Source organism: Balaenoptera physalus (genome assembly GCF_965194825.1).
Source record: "Balaenoptera physalus genome assembly, chromosome: 5".
NCBI classification, from domain to species: Eukaryota; Metazoa; Chordata; class Mammalia; order Artiodactyla; family Balaenopteridae; genus Balaenoptera; species Balaenoptera physalus.
In genome coordinates, this window is record NC_138884.1 from 18,873,360 (window position 1) to 18,896,846 (window position 23,487).

Below are 23,487 nucleotides of genomic sequence, written 5' to 3' on the forward strand. Positions count from 1 at the left end.
GCTGCTAGGTTAGCTAAATGAAATTGCCACTAATCAACTGTTCAACTATTACCTTTGGCACAATGCTTTCCTGAGGAAGAATTTTTACCCTTTATGGACTATTTGACCTTTGACATCTCACTCACGAGCTGACAATTCCCAATGTCTAGAGAACTGCTGAACCACAGGTCTCCCATGAAAAAACTACTGAATGTGTTTGGACTATTATTTCAATAGGTCTACCATGATAACGAAGAAATGATAAAAAAATAAAGGGACATAAAAGGACAACACATTTTTCAGATAAATGAAACTAAATTATAGACAGTCTCGTGGGATCTTTAAAGTAAAGACAGTAAAAGGCCTGGGAGTGGGTGGAATGAAAGGAACTGAAGATCCTCAGAAGTTAATTCCTTTAATGAAAGGAATTAAAGATCCTCAAAAGTTAATTCCAATTTACTTTCCTCCAGATTCTTACAATGTTTCTGAGTTGCCATTTTCTTCCCACCATCAGCTCTCAGTGAATCTGTGTTAATTTTCATCATGTAAGCCAGAAAGACAATTAAGTAAAAACACAAACATACTGGGAAGTGGTAGGGTAGAGATAGGAAAAACCATATACTGAACTATTAAACTACTACACAGTAACTATGAAAACTTAACTCATCCTAAACTCTCCTCTTTTCCTCACCTAACTTCTCTGAAATACAACCAACCAATCTCCAGACTCCACATCCCCTAGCTCTCTTTTCTCCTTCACAGACCAACTTCAAATTGCCTATTCCTGCTCTATACATTTGTATACTTTCTATTCACTCTTCAAACTATGCCAATCTTTTCCCATCACCTGCTCTACTAAACTTTCTCCAATGTTAGCAAGGACTTATTGTTCAATCCAATGAACATTTGACCTTTCTGTGGCAAATATGCTTATCTTGTCCTTAAAATAAACCATCTGCTAGGTTTCCATGACCAAGCACTCTTTCCTAGTTTATACAGTTTATATGTCTATACCCTTCAAAGGCATTCGTTTTTTTTTTAAATTTTACTGAAGTACAGTTGATTTACAATGTTGTGTTAATTTCTGCTGTACAGCAAAGTGACTCAGTTATACATATACATATATTCTTTTTCATATTCTTTTCCATTATGGTTTATCACAGGATACTGAATATACTTCCCTGTGCTATACAGTAGGACCTTGCTGTTTATCCATTCTATACACCAGTTTGCATCTGCTAATCCCAAACTCCCAGCCCATCCCTCCCCCACACCCCTCCCACTTGGCAACCACAAGACTGTTCTCTTCATAGGCATTCTTACTCAAAAAAATCCCCTATGTGCTAATATTCCAAGCCTCTGTTGTGAGAACTCATTTACTACTGTGGTTTCAATTACCATCAATTACCAATGAATTTCAAACCACTCTTTCAAAGTTCTACTATCTGAGCTCAAGATTCACACATAAAACTGTTTGCTAGACATGGGTCATCCAAATGAAAACGGAATCCTTCACCTATCTAAAACTAGTCTCATCTAACTTTTCCCTCCAAACCTGTCCCATCCACCATTTACCTTGCTGCCTAAGTCAGAACACCTATGTGTCAGAAAGCTTACCTGTTCTGTAAAGGATGTTTAATATAGTGTTCTGGGTTAGCAACCTCCTGATTAGATTCTGTTTTCTCTTCTTCTGTAGGTGGGGGATTAGGAGTAGGGGTGGTTTCCTAGTGGAAAATAATTAAACATTATGAACTTCTTAACATGAAATAACATTAAGAAATTTCTTTATTTTTAAATTTTTATTGCAATATAGTTAATTCACAATGCTGTGAAAAATTAATTCCTATGACAGCAATACTCTAAATAAATTTGAACCAATATTGTCCACATTTTTTTTAAGGAGAATGAATTAACAGGAGAAGCACTGGATAAAATAGACCACAGATCAAACTCTAAGCACCAGACTCTTCATTCTAGCATCTCTTCATTATGAACAAAAGGTTTCTCAAATTTAAAAACATAATAATAATAATTTTGTATATTGTTATCTTCCACTTACACATTTTAATATAAGATTGTTAGAGACCATGGAAAAAAGTTGGGAAAATCAAGTACCTTTCTTAACATACCAAACACGGTGCATAGTGGAAGTGGGGGGGATACAACTAAAGTTTGGAGAGTATATTAACTATATCACAATGACACAAACACAAAAATCTTTATAAAGTGATCAAGACAATACTACACAGGTCCTTGCTTTCATGTTACACTGTTATTATATATGGTAACAAAGTTCAGCAACTTCTGTCATTTTCAATTGGCCCTAAGCAAAAAAGCTGGACATTGGCTTGAACTTAAATTCTTCTAGGCTAGACATAATTGTCATCTGAAAATGTCAGGGAAAAAAGGAGGCTGGGAATAATAAGTGTTCTCCACATTAATCCATGTAACTCTTCACCCTACTGTAAATTGGTATCAACACATAGCTAAGAAAAGGGACCAGAAGCTGAAACAAAAGCTGATACAAAAAAGGAGGGCACTGCAACAAGGGTTTGGATATCAGATTTAAATCCAACTAGCAAAACAATACAGATAATATGTTCACATTAACAACATTCTGTAAATGAGAGATGTATCATCTAAAAAATGACTTCAGGAGCAGACAGGTGATACACATTTTACAAAATAAAATACATTTTTCTTATCAACAAGACACCTCCAGTAACTACTTTTTACTAGCCTATGAAGTCACTCATAGCATGGGCTTTATCTTGATTTTGCTCACAACTGTAATGCCAATGATCACAACCCTACACCAATAGGAACTTACTGGCTTGATTACTTAACAGAATAAATTTAAATGTTTACACAGAGTAGTTAAAGGCCCTAAAATTTACATACACAGAGTAGCCAATGCCTTAACAGCACCAGAGCACCAATCATTTTTAACAGCATTTCCTCATCACAATCAATTTACATCTTCAAATAGATGATCATTACCAAATGCCATTCCTTACTCTACCAGCTTAAAATTAATGATGGTCTCCAGACAGAGGCAGTCTGAGTGAACAGAGAAAATAGCCAACAGTTAGGGACTGATAGGCAGGTGGGTTTGGGGGACAGGGTACCAGAGAAAAGTGAGCTGCAGAGAAGTGAGCCTCAAAAATCTATGTAAAAATCCCTGAAGTCCCTGGCTATGACTCCTAAACTGAGATGTTCAGAGTGCAACTCCGGGTAGCCTAGCAGGGAACAGCTGAGCCAAGACTTCAGAGCCTGAACAGCATTAGGAAAACTAGTTCAGACTCAGCCAGAGTGGATGGTTGAAAATCCTCAACTTTCAGATGAAATTCAAGAAAGGCCATGTCCTAGGTAACAGATGAAATACATATGCCTAACAAATCCTAAAACTAATCCCTGACAGGATCAAGGTAATCTACTGATAAATAAATTAACTGCCCCCAAGAACCGGACTCTCTATACTCTGGAGGAAAATAACAGAAGCGTGAGCCTCTATAAATATTATCTACAATACCTAGCAAACAATCAAACATTATTAAACATACAAAGAAAATTTTTTATAGCAACTAATGATCGAGATTAAACTGTCCATAGAAAGACATCCAGATATCAGATACATAATCCAGATTAACAGAGTTAGCAGACAAAGTCTTAGTAACTATGATTACTATGGTAAAATAGAAGATGGAGGGAATTCCCTGGTGGTCCAGTGGTTGACTTGATGCTTTCACTGCCAGGGCTGGGTCCGATCCCTGGTCAGGGAACTAAGATCGCACAAGCCGCATGGTATGGCCACAAATATGAACAAATGAACAAACAAACAAATAAATAAAATAGAAGATGCGGAAAAAGGATAGAAAAAATAGGAGTATTTGAAAAGGGAATTGAAATCAATTTTTAAAAAGAATCAAATAGACATTAATGAACTGCCAACTACAATGTCAGATATTGAGAGCTTATTGAATAACAAGAAACGACTCAACAGAATGTAAGACTGGTGAACTTCAAAGACAGGTCAACAGAAAATATTCAAATAATCACAGAGGAGGGGAAAACAGATAGTAAGAAATGTCAAGATGGTTAAAAAGTTCAAGGACAAGATAAGAAAGAATGGGACAGAAAGAATACAGAAAGACTGAACTGAATGAATAAGCATTTTCAGAACTCTGATGAAAAACTGATGAACTCATAAAAGTGCTAACAAAAGATCAAGATGAAAAAAAAACAATTAATTACATGGGACTGAGTGAACTGATGAGGATGAGTATAATTTTTGTGACTTTCTGTCTGAATTTAAAAAAAAAAAAAAAAATCCCACAAGGACTCAGAGGCAAAGAATATACAAATCAATTTTCACTGCAAAGTAAAGGAGCTGTTACAGTGGAGGATTACTGGACTGAATGTCAATATTATGACATAGTATGAGTGTGTTTCATGTTTGGTAATTGCAATCATTGTTGCTTTTGTTGTGGTCATCCATGTACAATGCTTGGTGTCAGTCTATTTATCTCTTGTAAAAATAAAATACAGTGTGTGTGTGTGTGTGTGTGTGTGTGTGAAAAAAAAAAAAAAAAGAATACAGAAAGAAAGAATAACCAAAATTTACCAAATTACATGAGGGACTCAAGTCAGATTAAAAAAACTGAGGGAACTCCAAGCAGTATAAATACAAACAAAACTACACCTGGGGGATTTCCCTGGCGGTCCAGTGGTTAGGACTTCGCCTTCCAATGTTGGGAGTGTGGGTTCAATCCCTGATCGGGGAGCTAAGATCCCACATGCCACATGTCCAAGAAACCAAACCATAAAAAAAAAAGAAGCAGTATTGTAACAAATTCAATAAAGACTTTAAAAACGGTCCACCTCAAAAAACAAACAAACAAACAAACAAAAAACTAGACCTGGGCATATTAGACTCAAACTACTGAAAACGAAAGGAGGCAATATTAAAAGCAGTTAGGAAGAAAAATTTTAAAAAGACACATACGCATTACTTTCAATGGAAAAATAAGAATAACAGCTAACTTCTCAAAAGAAATTTTGGAAGCCATCAGACAACAGAATAACATCCTTGTGCTGAAGGGAAAAGACTGTCAACTTTGAATTCAGTGCCTAGGAGGGGACTTCCCTGGTGGTCCAGTGGCTAAGACTCTACACTCCCAATGCAAGGGTCCCGGGTTCAATCCGGGGTCAGGGAACTAGATCTCACATGACACAGCTAAGAGATAAGAAATGAATGACAGGGGAAAAAATGAAAAAACACAAACACATGGAGACTAAACAATACGTTACTAAATAACCAAGAGATCACTGAAAAAATCAAAGAGGAAATCAAAAAATACCTAGAGACAAATGACAATGAAAACGTGACAATCCAAAACCTATGGGATGCAGCAAAAGCAGTTCTAAGAGAGAAGTTTATACCTATACAAGCCTACCTCAAGAAACAAGAAAAATCTCAAATAAATAATCTAACCTTACACCTAAAGGAACTAGAGAAAGAAGAACAAACAAAGCCCAAAGTTAGCAGAAGGAAAGAAATCATGAAGATCAGAGCAGAAATAAATGAAATAGAAACAAAGAAAACAATAGCAAAGATCAATAAAACTAAAAGCTGGTTCTTTGAGAAGATAAACAAAATTGATAAACCATTAACCAGACTCATCACGAAAAGGAGGGAGAGGACTCAAATCAATAAAATTAGAAATGAAAAAGGAGAAGTGACAACAGACACCACAGAAATACAAAGCATCCTAAGAGACTACTACAAGCAACTCTATGCCAATAAAATGGACAACCTGGAAGAAATGGACAAATTCTTTGAAAGGTATAACCTTCCAAGAGTGAACCAGGAATAAATAGAAAATATGAACAGACCAATCACAAGTAATGAAATTAAAACTGTGATTAAAAATCTTCCAACAAACAAAAGTTCAGGACCAGATGGCTTCACAGGTGAAGTCTAGCAAACATTTAGAGAATAGCTAACACCCATCCTTCTCAAACTCTTCCAAAAAATTGCAGAGGAAGGAACAGTCCCAAACTCATTCTATGAGGCCACCATCACCCTGATACCAAAACCAGACAAAGATACTACAAAAAAAGAAAATTACAGACCAATATCACTGATGAATACACATGCAAATATCCTCAACAGAATACTAGCAAACAGAATCCAACACCATATTAAAAGGATCATACACCATGATCAAGTGGGATTTATCCCAGGGATGCAAGGATTCTTCAATATATGCAAATCAATCAATATGATACACCTTATTAACAAATTGAAGAATAAAAACCATATGATCATCTCAGTAGATGCAGAAAAACCTTTCTTTCAACACCCATTTATGATAAAAACTCTCCAGAAAGTGGGCATAGAGGGAACCTACCTCAACACAATAAAGGCCATATACAACAAACCCACAGCAAACATCATTCGCAATGGTGAAAAACTGAAAGCATTTCCTCTAAGATCAGGAACAAGACAAGGATGTCCACTCTCACCACTATTATTCAACATAGTTTTGGAAGTCCTAGCCACAGCAATCAGAGAAGAAAAAGAAATAAAAGGAATACAAATTGGAAAAGAAGAAGTAAAACTGTGACTGTTTGCAGATGACATATTACTATATATAGAGAATCCTAAAGATGCTACCAGAAAACTACTAGAGCTAATCAATGCATTTGGTAGAGTTGCAGGATACAAAATTTAATACACAGAAATCTCTTGCATTCCTATACACTAATGATGAAAAATCTGAAAGAGAAATTAAGGAAACACTCCCATTTACCACTGCAACAAAAAGAATAAAATACCTAGGAATAAACCTACCTAGGGAGACAAAAGACCTGTATGCAGAGAACTATAAGACACTGATGAAAGAAATTAAAGATGATACCAAGAGACGGAGAGATATACCATGTTCTTGGATTGGAAGAATCAATATTGTGAAAATGACTATACTACCCAAAGCAATCTACAGATTCAATGCAATCCCTATCAAATTACCAATGGCATTTTTTACGAAACTAGAACAAAAAAATCTTAATATTTGTATGGAGACACAAAAGACCCCGAATAGCCAAAGCAGTCTTGAGGGAAAAAAACGGAGCTGGAGGAATCAGACTCCCTGACTTCAGACTATACTACAAAGCTACAGTAATCAAGACAATATGATACTGGCACAAAAGCAGAAACACAGATCAGTGGAACAAGATAGAAAGCCCAAAGATAAACCCATGCACCTATGGTCAACTAATCTATGACAAAGGAGGCAAGGATATACAATGGAGAAAAGACAGCCTCTTCAATGAGTGATGCTGGGAAAACTGGACAGCTACATGTAAAAGAATGAAATTAGAACACTGCCTAACACCATGCACAAGAAAAAACTCAAAATGGATTAGAGACCTAAATGGAAGACCGGACACTATAAAACACTTAGAGGAAAACATAGGAAGAACACTCTTTGACATAAATCACAGCAAGATCTTTTTTGATCCACCTCCTAGAGTAATGGAAATAAAAACAAAAATAAACAAATGGAACCTAATGAAACTTCAAAGCTTTTGCACAGCAAAGGAAACCACAAACAAAATGAAAAGACAACCCTCAGAATGGGAGAAAATATTTGAAAATGCATCAACGGACAAAGGATTAATCTCCAAAATATATAAACAGCTCATGCAGCTCAATATTAAACAAACAAACAACCCAATCCAAAAATGGGCAGAAGACCTAAATAGACACTTCTCCAAAGAAGACATACAGAGGGCCAACAAACACATGAAAAGATGCTCCACATCACTAATTATTAGAGAAATGCAAATCAAAACTACAATGAGGTATCACCTCACACCAGTTAGAATGGGCATCATCAGAAAATCTACAAACAACAAATGCTGGAGAGGGTGTGGAGAAAAGGGAACCCTCTTGCACTGTTGGTGGGTATGTAAATTGATGCAGCCACTATGGAGAACAGTATGGAGGTTCCTTAAAAAACTAAAAATAGAATTACCATATGACCCAGCAATCCCACTACTGGGCATATACCCAGAGAAAACCGTAATTCAGAAAAGACACATGCATGCACCCCAATGTTCACTGCAGCACTATTTACAATAGCCAGGTCATGGAAGCAACCTAAATGCCCATTGACAGACGAATGGATAAAGGAGATGTGGTACATATATACAATGGAATCTTACTCAGCCATAAAAAGGAACGAAATTGGGTCATTTGTTGAGACGTGGATGGATCTAGAGACTGTCATACAAAGTGAAGTAAGTCAGAAAGAGAAAAACAAATATCGTATATTAACGCATATATGTGGAACCTAGAAAAATGGTACAGATGAACCGGTTTTCAGGGCAGAAATTGAGACACAGATGTAGAGAAGAAACGTATGGACACCAAGGGGGGAAAGCCGGGGTGGGGGGGGGTGGAGTGATGAATTGGGCGATTGCGATTGACATGTATATACTGATGTGTATAAAACTGAGGACTAATAAGAACCTGCTCTATAAAAAAAAAAAAAGTGATCAAATGTATTCTATTGGAAAGAAGCAAAAACAAACCATGTTTACTGTCTAAAAAAAATATATATATATATATATATATATATATATATATATATATATATATATATATATATACACACACATATTCGATTTTTGGGGAAAAAAAATCAACAGAAATTAAAAACTCACCTTTGACCTTACTCAAACCTAGGATCCCTCTCCTGATTTAACTACTGGTTTATTATGTAGCTTTCAAAGACCTTTTCTAATGCATTCATATGCTTCTGAATGTTTGAAATATTAAATATTATTTTGTTTTATTGCGGTGGGTCTTTTTCATATGTATGGATACTATATGTATTTCTGGAAATTGTTGAACACAGTTTTACTCTGTCTCAGACTGTATTTTAATCAATGCAAAAAGCTGAAATATTATAAAGAACAATGCTTGGAATACCATATATTTTTCTTTGATTTTTTTTAGTTGAATTTTTTATATGTAAAAGTGATTCCCAAAGTCACTTAAAAATGTTAGTGCCAGTTTATACCAGCTTTCTAGTGGACAACTGGGTAACTGCAAGCAATGATGTCCAGACTCTGTAATTCTCAAAATCCTGGTTGCTTTGGGAATGTTTGGACTTTATTAAGTTGATGACAAGATAAACTGTTACTCTCTGCATATTATTACATAGACATATTACTGACTTTATTACTCTATTATTAATAGTAGAATTGGCATTTTTACAATAAATATTATAGGGATTCACGTTAAGTAATAAGAATTTTCTTCTGGAAGCAAGATTTTTGACGCAAATTATGATGTTACAGAGAGAAGTTATGTAAATCATTATATACTATCCTAGAATATTGAGAGGCTGAAAGGACTGTAAATAGTGTCGTAAATGAAACTGTTCACTTTGTTTCTCTTAAAAAAAAAAAAAAAGGAGTTCGAATGCTGCAACTAAGGATCCCACTCGCCACAACAAAGATCCCGTGTGCCACAACTAAGACCTGGCATGGCCAAAAAAATAACTATTTTAAAAAAGAAAAAAGAATTCAGTGCCTAGGAAAAATATCCTTCAGAAATAGAGAAGTAAAGTCAGACTCACACAAACTCATAAACAAACACACTCTCACACCCGAGGTCCAAAGTAAGAGGAACACCAAAAGAAAGTTTCAGGCTAGAGGGAAAAGTTCCCAGACGAGAGAATGGAAGTGCAAAAAAGAATGAAAAGCACTGGAAAAGGTAAATGCGTGGGTAAATATATAAAAGACTACTAATAGTTCAAAGGAATAATAATAATGATGCCTTGTGGAGTTTAAAATATTAACGATGGTCCTACCAAAGGACTGGGTATATATGGATTTGTGAGGTTGGATGTGTGAATAAAAGATACTCTTCCTGGGACGTCCCTGGCGGTTCAGTGGTTGGGACTCCGAGCTTCCACTGCAGAGGACACAGGTTTGATCCCTGGTCGGGGAACTGGGATCCCACATGCCTCACGGGGTGCTCAAAAAAGAAAAAAGATACTCTTCCTCCCAAAGTTAAGAAATACTGCAAATTCTCTTATTTACCTAAATTATAAGAAAGGGCTTCCCTGGTGGCACAGTGGTTAAGAATCTGCCTGCCAATACAGGGGACACAGGTTCGAGCCCTGGTCCGGGAAGATCCCACATGCCGCGAAGCAACTAAGCCCATGCGCCACAACTGCTGAGCCTGCGCTCTAGAGCCCGCGAGCCACAACTACTGAGCCCATGTGCTGCAACTACTGAGGCGTGCGCACCTACAGCCTCCGTAACAAGAGAAGCCACTGCAATGAGAAGCCCGTGCACTGCAACGAAGAGTAGCCCCCGCTCACCACAACTAGAGAAAGCCCGCGTGCAGCAACGAAGACCCAACGCAGCCAAAAAATAAATAGATTAATAAATAAATAAAATTAAAAAGAATTAGCTACCATCTCTAAAAAAAAAAAAGACAAATGATAAGTAAAACATACTCATAAGTTCACAATCATCATTACAAACCATACTTTCACAGCACTTGTTTACACCTTTTACCTCAGCAGCATGTAAAAGACAATCAATTACGGTATGAGTAATTACAAGTTTCATAGGGTACAAAATGTCACTTCCTAACTCCTTTAGTACTTTCCTTTCTTTTCTCTTATTCTACTCTTTTCACCATTAGGAGAATGATGGAAAGCTTAGAGGGTACCAAAAGTCTTTAGATATATAAGAACTAAAAGCAGGTAATAACTCAGAAAAAAATATGTTCACTTCCTTAAAAAACGTTCCTTTGAATTTTACATTCTACATTAACTGAAATTTTAGCCTTTATATTAATAATACATAATTTTGGGGTTTTCCTGTAACTGAAATAAAAAGAGCTACTCATCTTTAAATGATTGTGTAGATGTAGGAATAAGTATACCAGTTTAAACTCTTTCAGTCTTTGCTTTTAATATTATATAAACATGCTAGATTAAGACAAATGCTCTAAAACACTTTGAAAAAAATGTTTATTAACCATAAACAATCTTTTCAGTATTTGAAACCCTTTTTTAATGTAAGCGCTGTATTGATGTTTCTTTTTTAGATTTTTTTCTTTTTCTCTTGGCCATACCGTTAGGCATGCGGGATCTTAGTTCCCTAACCAGGAATTGAACCTGTGCCCCCTGAAGTGGAAGTGCAGAGTCCTAACCACTGGACCGCCAGGAATTCCCATCTTTTTTAGCCTTTTAAATTATTATCTACAGTTTAATAAATGTTCAAATTTTAAAACTTATTTGAATTTCTTAAATCCTCTTAATAAAGCAAAAGTGATTAATAGCCAATTGTTTCCATGACAGAATAAAAAATACTCAAATACTCTACAAAAATACTCTTTCACATGGCACAGACCAAATCTAGTAAGATTCAGAAATCATTTTCATGATGAAAATTACTTATGAAAACATTAATATTAAAAATAATGTATTAAAAGGGCATATTTTCTCAGTACAAATTTTCTCAGGTCGTATCTTGCTATGGTCATATACTTATCACAACAATCCATTTGTAATCAATAGAAACTTTTTTAATGCATATATTTTTTAATATTTATTTTTTGGCTGCATTGAGTCTTTGTTGCAGCACGCAGGATCTTTCGTTGCAGTGTGCGGGCTTCTCTCTAGCTGTGGCATGCGGGCTCAGTTGCCCTGCGGCATGTGGGATTTTAGCTCCCCGACCAGGGATCGAACCTGCACCCCCTGCACTGGGAGGCAAAGTCTTAACCACTGGACCGCCAGAGAAGTCCCCACCCTGTAAACTTCTTTTTTTAAAAAATTATTTATATTTTATTTTTGGCTGTGTTGGGTCTTCGTTGCTGCGCACGGACTTTTCTCTAGTTGCTGCGAAAGGGGGGCTACTCTTCATTGCGGTGCACAGGCTTCTCACTGCAGTGGCTTCTCTTGTTGCAAAGCACGGGCTCTAGGCACATGGGCTCAGCAGTTGTGGCTCGTGGGCTCTACAGCACAGGCTCAGTAGTTGTGGGGCATGGACCTAGTTGCTCTGCGGCATGTGGGATCTTCACAGACCAGGGCTTGAACCCGTGTTCCCTGCATTGACAGGCGGATTCTTAACCACTGGATTCTTAACCACTGCACAACCTGAGAAGTCCCCCACCCTGTAAGCTTCTTGAGTCTGCAATTATGTTGCAAATTACTGCAAAGGAAAATATTTTTTTTGAGACTACTGAGACACGCCTTATTATAAAATCATTTTCTGTCATTTCTTTCAACTTGTTTTATTTTTTTGTTTAAAATCTCTTAACTTTGAAATAATCAGGATGCTTTTTTTCTTATTTTCAACGTAGATAAAGCGAAACAAAAGTAATAGCCACGTAGGATGTTATTTTCAACTTTCAGGTTAATTCTATAGGAGTGGTCTATTCTATGGGGAAATTCCAATCCCCTATACCTTTTGAATCCATGGTAGTATATACAATGAGAAGTAATGTCCAGAATGATGGCCGTGCTATATTAAATTCTTCAATCAGGGACTTCCCTGGTGGTCCAGTGGTTAAGACTATGTGCTCCCAATGCAGGGGGCCCGGATTCAATCCCTAGTCAGGGAACCAGATCCCGCATGCCACAATGAAAGATCCCTCACGCCACATCGAAGATCCTGTGTGCCACAACTAAGACCTGGTTTAGCCAAACAAACAAATAAATAAAATTCTTTGATCAAAAATGACTTATAATTATGGACATATGCCAAATAAGAACGATGAAATATATTTTTAAAAGAACCCTAAAAAGGGGAATTCTCTGGCAGTCTAGTGGTTAGGACTTGGCACATTTACTGCTATGGCCTGGGTTCAATCCCTGGTCTGGGAGCTGAAGTCCCGCAAGTCACTCGGTGTGGCAAAAAAACAAAAACAAAACTTTCAGGTCAATCCTCAGTTAAGCATAAGCCTCAATTAACTATAATAGATGCCCAAATTATTCATTATTTGTCTTAATTTGCTAAGTACTTATTTATTTATTTATTTATGGCTGCGTTGAGTCTTCGTTGCTGCACGCAGGCTTTCTCTAGTTGCAGCGAGCGGGGGCTACTCTTCGTTGCGGCGAGTGGGCTTCTCACTGCGGTGGCTTCTCTTGTTGCGGAGCACGGACTCTAGGTGCGCGGGCTTCAGTAGTTGTAGCACACAGGCTCAGTAGTTGTGGCTCGCGGGCTCTAGAACACAAGCTCAGCAGTTGTGGCACACGGGCTTAGGTGCTTGGCGGCACGTGGGATCTTCCCAGACCAGGGCTCGAACCAGTGTCCCCTGCACTGACGGGAGGATTCTTAACCACTGTGCCACGAGGGAAGCCTTGCTAAGTACTTTTAATATAAATTGAGTTTAAAAATAAAGTATTTTGAAATTATATCTCCTCTTAAAATTCTTTGTAAGGCTATTAACTAATTAGGTACCTGAGACTTAGGATCACCAAAAAATAGGTCGGTACAGGAGTACTATGTGATACTTGTAGCACCAACTTCACAAAATTCTCCTTAAAAACGCTTGGGCTTCCCTGGTGGCGCAGTGGTTGAGAATCTGCCTGCCAATGCAGGGGACAAGGGTTCGAGCCCTGGTCTGGGAGGATCCCACATGCCGCGGAGCAACTGGGCCCGTGAGCCACAATTGCTGAGCCTGCGCTCCGCAACAAGAGAGGCTGCGATAGTGAGGGGCCCGTGCACCGTGATGAAGGGTGGCCCCCACTTGCCGCAACTAGTGAAAGCCCTCGCACAGAAACGAAGACCCAACACAGCAATAAATAAAATAAATAAATAAAAATTTAAAAAAAAAGAATAAAAATCATACAGATTAACAATGGCCTCATTTATAAAAAAAAGAAAAACATACTAGTTTTCTACCAGAGTATAAGAGACACTGGTTTAGATTACACACTCCGGAGCCATGTTATCCAGGTAGGAATCCCAACTCTGCCATTCACAGATATATGATTTGGTGGGGCAAAACACCATAGTACCAAATAACAGATAACAATATTATTGGTAACCCATCTCCAGTAGCACTTCCTTATATTTCCCCTTCCTTGCTTCACTATTTTTTAGCTGAATGGCAAAGACCATTTGTGGCTTTAATAAAAATGTAAATGCTATTATGGCCAAGGCAGCTACAATTATCTCTACCAGTTACTAACCCAACATTTCAGTAAACTGAAGGCATTAAATAAAGATATGAAATAATGAACAGAAGGGTGAGCAAACTAAGAACAGAAAAAGATGGTAGTGTTTTATGATTTTTAAAGTGGTTAACACCAATCCTCACACTTCTACCAAACTATGAGTTTTTACTTGATAGGTAACATTTACTAAGCAGTTACTAACAAGCAATGGGCTGCATATTTTTATATATGTTATTCAGTATATTCAATCTTCACAATACTGCGAAACTACTACTCTCTCCGCTCTTCAAATTTAAGCCCTGGGAAGTTAACAAGTCCTACCTATATTCTACATTTTACTGCAGGACTGTCAAGATTCATCGCTAGGGATACTACGTGTCCAAATTTTACCTGTTTGTCGTTTCAGCATAATTATTATTACTAAAACCCTTGTTCACTCTCAGAAGTGCCCAAAATTGGATAAAAAATTATATATGGTTACCAAGGTACTCTTTCCAGGCAGCATAACCCTACAGTATGTACTATGCTTTGTACCGCAGCCTCAGGCTCAGCACTTTCACTATCTTCCAAGCGCATGCCACTGCCAATAAATTGGAAGAAAGGCATGAATGGTACACTTCACTCTTCAAACACACACACACAAACACACACACACACACACAATCCCACTACTAGGGGAAAAAGCAAGTAAATACCAATGATTGATTATACTGATTTTATATTATGCAAGACAGTGTACTAAATGGCTATGTGATCAAAATATCTCAGAAATACAGGTAAGCATATATAAAAGCTATCTTTTATGGATACAAATAATTAACTCTAAGAAGATTATTTTTTAATACAACATATGTAAATAGACTTCAGGATACTTTACTCTTCCTTTTAGTATGTACACATTCAGTTCCCAGGTCTCTTTTTAGTAAAGAGACATTTCCCCCAGCACCGTCCCATATGTAAATTAGTATAATTAATTAACTAGTACACAAAAACAAATAAAGCCTCACCACCTGCCTTGTAAGGAATGAAAAAAAAAATCTGGTGTAAACAGTGAAAATTACCACAAATAATTAAACCAACTGTTTTCGGTGTCAGTTTTCAAATATATACCTATAGTAAAGGAATACCAGCTAATCTAGCATCACTCATCAGGAAAAGTGCAGCTGTGGATTTTGCAGGTCTTCTTCCTTGTCTGTAATAAAGGATCAAATTGGTGACCTTTGTGCCATAAACTAAAAAGCCAAAGTAGATAAACAACATATGTAGATTTAGCAAAATACAAACCTTTTAAGTTTAAAACACTGCTCAAATGGAGAATTTATTTTTCTTGTAAAGGACTGTGAGATCCCATATATCAATTCTGATTCAAAACAGTACTTTTTAATATTCTTTTTTACTAATATAATATGACACCTAAACAATAATACTGAAAGCTGAGGTACAGAGGGAAGAGCTTTGATCATTTGCACAAATTGTGTTGTGTCTAAAAATTACTACAAAATTTAATAGCTGTTCAATTTATTATTTAAGTAATAATGTAATTACCTGACTAAACTTGATGACTAGCCCTAGACTTTCAAGTGAACAGAGTTAAATTTGCTGTGCTACAGCTAAAAATTTGTATTTCTGGATAGTCAGCAAATTACACTTAACCACATTCTACTAATATAAAAAAATTCCTATAGGTCACATTTGCATTTCTTATCTTCTAGAATGTAATTTTAAAACTAGAAAGACTTGTAGGCATCTTGTTACATTTAAAATAAACTAATTCTTAAAGGAACACTAATATCTGTCAATCAAATTATTCTGCACATCTTATGTAGCTTAGGACAAGACTACAAATTCAGAAAGTGTGACAAAGACATAAGAAATAACAAACATGTATGATCAAGAATGATGAGGTTAACAATAAAATTTAAACGTCAATACTACTTAAACCAAAGGCTACCAGAAGATTCACATTTTTTAAATAACTAAGGAGAAATTTACATAAGTTGAATATTATACAAAAGTAAAAATCAGTGCTTCAAAATAACATTAAAATGATGTTAGGACAAGCATTTACATTGCACAAAACTATACTGGTTCCCGTAACATGATGATTTCTATTTCATTCATTCTTTAAAGATTTATAATTACAATTTGAAAAGCAAACATTTTAAAGAATTTCCTCCTTCTTTTAAAGTTTATTCCTTTCAAAACTTTAAAAAGCATAACTAAAATTTAATGATACTGATTAAATATTAGTTATAAAAAATCAATTTTAGGGACTTCCCTGGTGGCACAGTGGTTACTACTCTGCGCTCCCAATGCAGGGGCCCCAGGTTCGATCCCTGGTCAGGGAACTAGATCCCACATGCATGCCGCAACTAAGAGTTTGCATGCCGCAACTAAGAGTTTGCCTGCCACAACTAAGGAGCCCGCTTGCCACAACTAAGACCCGGTGCAACCAATTAAAAAAATGAATATTTTTAAAAAGTCAATTTTAACATGTTAGTTAAATAAGCAGTTGAATTCTTTTTAAATTCCATGCGTTAGTTTTTTTAAAGTTCTGTAATGTTAAAAGTTAAAATTTCAATGTAAACTATGGTTTAATAAGAAAATTAGATTTATCCTTTTATTCTCCAAGTATTTAAGCCATCTTTCAAAAGAAATCAACCTGTATTTCTTTAAAAATTAGAAAACCAGGTACTACAGTCACTGTTTCAAATGTTCCCAGGTTTATAGAGTATGACTATATCCTTTCACTTAAGTTAATGAACCATCCAAACTTCCAAATATAAAAACATCTATATTCTTTAACCCAGCTATACTTTTAAGAGATTTCTTCAAAGGAACTGTCAGGACAATAAAAGCTTTATATATTTTATATCAGGAAGCAAAACTAGAGGCAATATATATATTAAAAGATATGACGAAAAGGCAACAGATAAATCATGGTGTTTATAATATAGGCACTAGAAGTGATGTTTGGAAAATCATTTTAAAATGTTAACATAAAGGTGGAAAAAAGATTTCAGGACTGAATAAATAATGAGAACTTTACTTTTGTGGGGGAGGGCACTTTATTTTTAATTTAACCAGTCCCAAATAAACGTGGTACATCCAGACAATGGAATATTATTCTGCACTAACAAATAAGCTAACAAGCTGTGAAAAGACATAGAGGAATCTTAAATGCATATTATTAAATGAAAGGAGGCTTAAGAGGCTATCTACTGGGCTTCCCTGGTGGCACAGTGGTTAAGAATCCACCTGCTAATGCAGGGGACACAGGTTTGAGCCCTGCTCCGGGAAGACCCCACATGCCACGGAGCAACTAAGCCTGTGCACCACAACTACTGAGCCCACATGCCACAACTACTGAAGCCCACATGCCTAGAGCCCGTGCTCCGCAACAAGAGAAGCCACCGCAATGAGAGGCCCGCACACCACAACGAGGAGTAGCCCCCGTTCGCCACAACTAGAGAAAGCCCGCAGGCAGCAACGAAGACTCAACACAGCCAAAAAAAATATAGAAAAATAAAATAAATAAATTTATAAAAAATAAAATATTAAAAAAAAGAGGCTATATATTGTATAACTATACGATAAGAACTGTATTTCTGGAAAAGACAAAACTACAGGGACAGCAAAAAGATTAGTGCTTGCTGGGGGTTAGGGAGGAAGAGGGATGAACAGACAGAAGATTTTTAGGCAGTGAAACTACTCTGTATGAAACTATAATGCTAACTGTTATTTTACATGTGTCCAAACCTACAGAATATACAACACCAAGAGTGAGTTGTGATGTAATGTACAGACTTCGGGTGATAATGACATGTCAATGTAGGTTCATCCAGTGTAACAAATGTACCCCTCTGGTGTGGAATGTTGATTGTGGGGGAGACTGTGGATGTTGGGGCAGGAGGTATATCAGAACCCTTTGTACCCTCCTTTCCATTTTGTAGTGAACCTAAAATTGCTCTTAAAAAGTCAAAGGAAAAGAAATAGGCACAAAGAGAGACATGGTGAGAAAAAAGAATCCACAAACAAGTAAACCAAAATATTAACCAGAGAACATGTTGTTGGGATTGCAGATGATTTTTTCTTCATACAGAGCTAAATGTTCCAAATTTATTGTAACAAAATTATACTGAAGCCCAAATACACAGAGACTCTACTCCTGGACTGTTCAGTCTGTCCCAAAGATGTCAGTCCCCACTTGCACCAATATCACATTTTTATAAGTTACCTTTGTTGAATAATGTTTTTTTCTCCATGTAGGGCAAATTCTCTATTCCCCTTTTCTCCTCCTTTTCAAAAATTTACTGCCAATTCTCATTTGTTTATTCTTTCAAATAAACTTGCAAACTTTTTCTCTAAAGGGCCAGAGAGTAAATATTTTAGGCTGGTAAACTTCTATCACTTATTGTTTTGTTTTACTTTTTGAAATAAAAACCATTCTTGGGACTTCCCTGGTGGTGCAGTGGTTAAGAATCCACCTGCCAATGTAGGGGACACTGGTTCGGGCCCTGGTCCGGGAGGATCCCACATGCCATGGAGCAACTAAGCCCGTGCGCCACAACTACTGAGCCTGCACTCTAGATCCCGCAAGCCACAACTACTGAACCCGTGTGCCACAACGACTGAAGCCCACGCGCCTAGAGCCTGTGCTCTGAAACAAGAGAAGCCACCGCAATGAGAAGTCCGCGCACCGCAACGAAGAATAGCCCCCACCTGCCGCAACTAGAGACAGCCCACAACCCAATGCAACCAAAATAAATTAAAAAAAAAAAAAAAAAAAAAATCTTAGCTAGCAGGCCACACAAAAGCAGCCCTAAGGCCAGCTTGAGAACCCCAGCATAAAGTGTAGCTTCCCAATGAGAACCTGCTGCATAAAAAAATAAATTAAATTTAAAAATTCAAAACAATAAAAATAAAGCATAGCTTCCCACCCCACTGGCAAAGATTTTGGCATTTTGACTCAGTTTATACTGAATTTACACATAAAATTCGGAAAAATTAACATCTTTCCAACATTAACTCTTTCAAAATCAAATTATGTGATTAAGTGATTCTTCACTTATTAAAGTCCTCCACTGTAATTCTCAGAGTTGTACTGCTTTTATTTATGAATCCTGCAAACTAACTGTTAGGGTTTATAATTCCTGGGCACTTGAAGGCTCTGGCATTTGGGTATATGAATGCTGCAAAGAACTTGCTAGGTTTATTATTCCTGGCATTTTTTGCCTAAAGAAAAACACTAGAATGCAACAAAAAGTTACTTTTTAAATGTGGTAATAAGTGTTAGTTCTTTATTTCTTTTCTATTCAGTAATCCAGTAACTCTTAGGTTAAGAGGGAGGTGGGTTAAGCACTCAAGAGTGCGTGGCACATGATAGACACTCAAATGTTTCAATAAATAAATCGTTCTAATTCTGTTCCCTCTCAAAACCCCACTAAAACTATAGTAATTTACCAAAACAAAAACAAAAACAAAAAAAAAACCCCACAACCATGGGAAGAGCAGCAAAAAAAGAACTGGCATGTAGATGGAAAGGGCTAAGTAATCAATATACACCTTAAAGTCTCCTGGCAGCACCTTTAGGACTGGGAGTGAAGGAAGGGAGTAAATTAAAAAGAATCCAGTGAAAGATGTTTGGGAAATAACTAGATCCCTCCATCCCCTCCCCCTACTCCAAGTCCCTAGGATTGCTGCCATGAGTTCAAAAATAAAAAGAAAATAAGCAATTTGTTGGAAACAGACAGGCAGGGAATAGAAAATGCCTTTAAAAATATGTACCTATATATATCCTCAAAATGATAAGTTAAGATTTTGCATGCACACAATTACAGGAAGCTATAAAAATGAAGATTCAGAAGACCAGAGAGAACATCTGGAAATTAAAATTATGAGACAGAAAAGGCTGGAAAATAAATTTCCCAGAAAACCAAACAAAAAGAGATGGAAAATGAGAGCAAAATTTAAATGAGTGAGAGTGTATCAGAGCTCGCAGACACTAACGAACCACTGCAGTAGATCCAATATCTGAATAACTGTTTCAAAGAGAAACAGGGGAGAGGAAAACCACCAATAAATCTCTCAGAAGTGACGGATAGGAGTTGCTATATTAAAGTCCAATAAGTACCCAGCACAATGGATGACAATACGCATACTAAAGCACGTCATTGTGAAATGGGGACAAGGAAAGACTCTATAAATTTCTGGTGAGTAGAAGGGAACTGGTCACGTTAAAAAAATAAGAGTCATCGGAATAATTCCTCAGTTATCAACAGTTACAAGAGAAGATGACCATGGAACTTCAAAATTCTGAAGAAAAGAATTCTACACCCAGCCAAACTACAGATATGATATTGTTCAATAGGCATGGTCTCAAAAATCTTCAATAACCCTCATGTACCTTTTCTCAAAAAAGTTCTGGAAGATGTGATCCACCAAAGTGAAACAAGTAACCAAATAAAAGGAAAACAAGAGATACAGCAAACAGAGGGGTGCAACACAGAAGTCATATGAGAGCAAATAAGGAACACAGTCAAAAGAGATCCAAAAAAGACAGGTGTGCACCAGATATAGAGAGCCAACGGTCTAGATTGAAGCAATGTGATTCAGGCTACATTCATGTGCTGTCTGTTATGACCAAGAGGCTTACTATTCTACCTTTTATTAAAAAACGACTGCCATGTGTCTGGCCTGGATATTTTTTTTTTTTGGTATTTTTTTAATTGTAAATTTATTATTTTTAAAATTTATCTATCTATGGCTGCATTGAGTCTTCGTTGCGGTGCGCGGGCTTCTCATTGCAGTGGCTTCTCTTGTTGCGGAGCATGGGCTCTAGGCGCACGGGCCTCAGTAGCTGTAGCTCGCGGGTCTCTAGAGCACAGGCTCAGTAGTTGTGGCGCACAGGCTTAGTTGCTCCGCAGCATGTGGGATCTTCCCGGACCCGGGCTTGAACCTGTGTCCCCTGCACTGGCAGGCGGATTCTTGACTACGGCACTACCAGGGAAGTCCCTGGCCCGAACATTTATGTACACGTAACTCAGCTTAAAAATATGTTAACAAAGCTCCTTTTTCCTCTTTTGTGCCCTGCTCCCTGGAACAGCTCAGAATTTCACACCAGAATTAACCTATTCTTAAACAAGATATAGAGCAGCTCACTCCAAGAGACCACTCTCCTAACTGAAGGCTCTGCCTGGCCCATACCACAGCCCCAGCAGATAACCGTAGAGTCCTGTGTTTCCCAGAACATGTTCATGATCTTGTCCACTCGTTTTCCCAAGATGGGCTCCAGTAGAAATTCCAGGAAGCTGAAGCCAAACTATAACCCAGAAATGGTGTTCAGCTTATCTTAAGAACCTACCTGTAACAGTAGCAATACTGCGCTTTCCCTACACATCGTCTACGTTTTTAGTTTTTCAAAACTAAAATACTTAGCTGAAAGATATACACACTGGAGATTAAATTCTAAAGATAATTATACTGTAAAAAAAAAAATTCAAGGGAACGACTAACATGAAAGTCAGGATAGTGAGTAGGGAAGGAGGCAAAGAAATGAAAATGTGATCACAGAGTATAAGACTGAGGTACTGGGGCTTCCCTGGTGATGCAGTGGTTAAGAATCTGCCTGCCAATGCAGGGGATACGGTACGGGTTCGAGCCCTGGTCCGGGAAGATCCCACATGCCGCGGAGCAACTAAGCCCGTCGCCACAACTACTGAGCCTGCGCTCTAGAGCCTGTGCTCCGCAACAAGAGAAGCCACCGCAATGAGAAGCTCACGCACCGCAACAAAGAGCAGCCCCTGCTCCCCGCAACTAGAGAAAGCCCGCGCGCAGCAACAAAGACCCAACACAGCCAAAAATAAATAAAAATTTAAAAAATTAAGAAAAAAAAATTGAGGTACTGATGTTGTCTTATGTGATGGGTACATGGGTCTTCAGTTTATTACTCTAAAACTTATGTACAAATGTATTTCACATTTTTTCTACATATAAGCATCTCGCTATTAGAAAGGAGGGGATCTCTAAAAAAAAAAAACAATTGTAGCCTGATGGACAACGACAGTCACAGAAGTGTTTTATTTGACCAGTAGAGTTTTTTAATTTTCAATTTGTTGCCAAAACATTGATCTTACAGATATACTACCCCATGTGTAGAATGACACAGGTAAAGGGTTATTCATCACAGCACTGAAATAGCAAATGGTTCCAAAGCAATTCCAAAGCAAGTTACATGGCTAAGCCCAGTGGGGGCGGGGGGGCTGTAGACTACTCAAAGGTATGGATACAGGGAGGTATGATTCTTTAGGGGGCATAACTAACAATCTTCCACACCTGTGAATTTTCTATTGCCTTTCTCAAATAATAATAGTAGTTACCAATCTTTCTAATTGTTCAATTTATCACCTAGTCCTTGGCTCATCTGGTACGGATCACATAGCCACACCAATAAACACAAACGGTACTATAATTCATCCCTAAATTAACAATCACATTCTCTTTTACAATCTATACAATAATATTATAAACTCCAATATACTTACATGCCTTAATTGAACCCTAGCAAATGTTCATCAGTATAGAAATAAAAATGTTTTAAGACCAAACCATGTAATACATACCATCAGAAAAAAAGTGAAAGCTTTGTGTTTATATGTAATGCTCTAAAAAATATATTAAGTGAAAAATACAATGTGCCAGAATAGTGTATAGAATTGGCTACCATTTATTTTTCTGAAAGAATATACAGTTGACCCTTGAACAACGTAGGGGTTAGGAGCACTGACCCTCTACACAGTCTTAAATCCACACATAACTTTACAGCCAGCCCTCCTCATCCAAGGTCCCACATTTGCAGATTCAAACAACCGCAGATCACGTAGTACTTTAGTACGTATTAAGTGAAAAAAATCCGTGTATGTATAAGTGGAGCCACGCAGTTCAAACCCCTGTTGTTCAAGAGTCAACTGCACATCATATTTGCTTGTATATATAGTTGTCCCTTGACATCTGTGGGGGACTGGTTCTAGGATCCTCTCGGATACCAAAATCTATAGATGTTCAAGTCCCTTATATAAAATGGCATAGGACAGACAGCTCTCCAAAATTTGATCCACAGTTGGTTGAATCCTCAGATGGAAATCCGTGGATGGGGGGGGGCCAACTGAATACAAATCTCTACAGAAAGATATGAACTGACCATGGTGGTTGCCCCTAGAAGTGATCCACCTGGATGGGATCAGCTTGAGAAGACTTCATTGTATACTCTTTTGTACAAAATTTGAGTTGTGGA

General features: G+C 37.3%; 1 protein-coding gene across 5 annotated transcripts in view; it reads right to left on the bottom strand.

The window, feature by feature from the left end:
• The window catches only part of EIF4E (eukaryotic translation initiation factor 4E), a 117,881-nt gene that overhangs the window by 16,409 nt on the left and 77,985 nt on the right, over window positions 1-23,487 (bottom strand). For 3 of the 5 annotated variants that reach the window (XM_082461901.1, XM_082461900.1, XM_082461899.1), the window contains one exon: window positions 1,597-1,703. In XM_082461901.1, coding sequence (XP_082318027.1) covers window positions 1,597-1,703 — 107 coding nt within the window. Of the gene's footprint in view, window positions 1-1,596; window positions 1,704-14,676; window positions 14,716-23,487 lie in introns of those variants that run through there. The other 2 variants (XR_014263596.1, XM_082461898.1) reach the window with 1 other exon arrangement.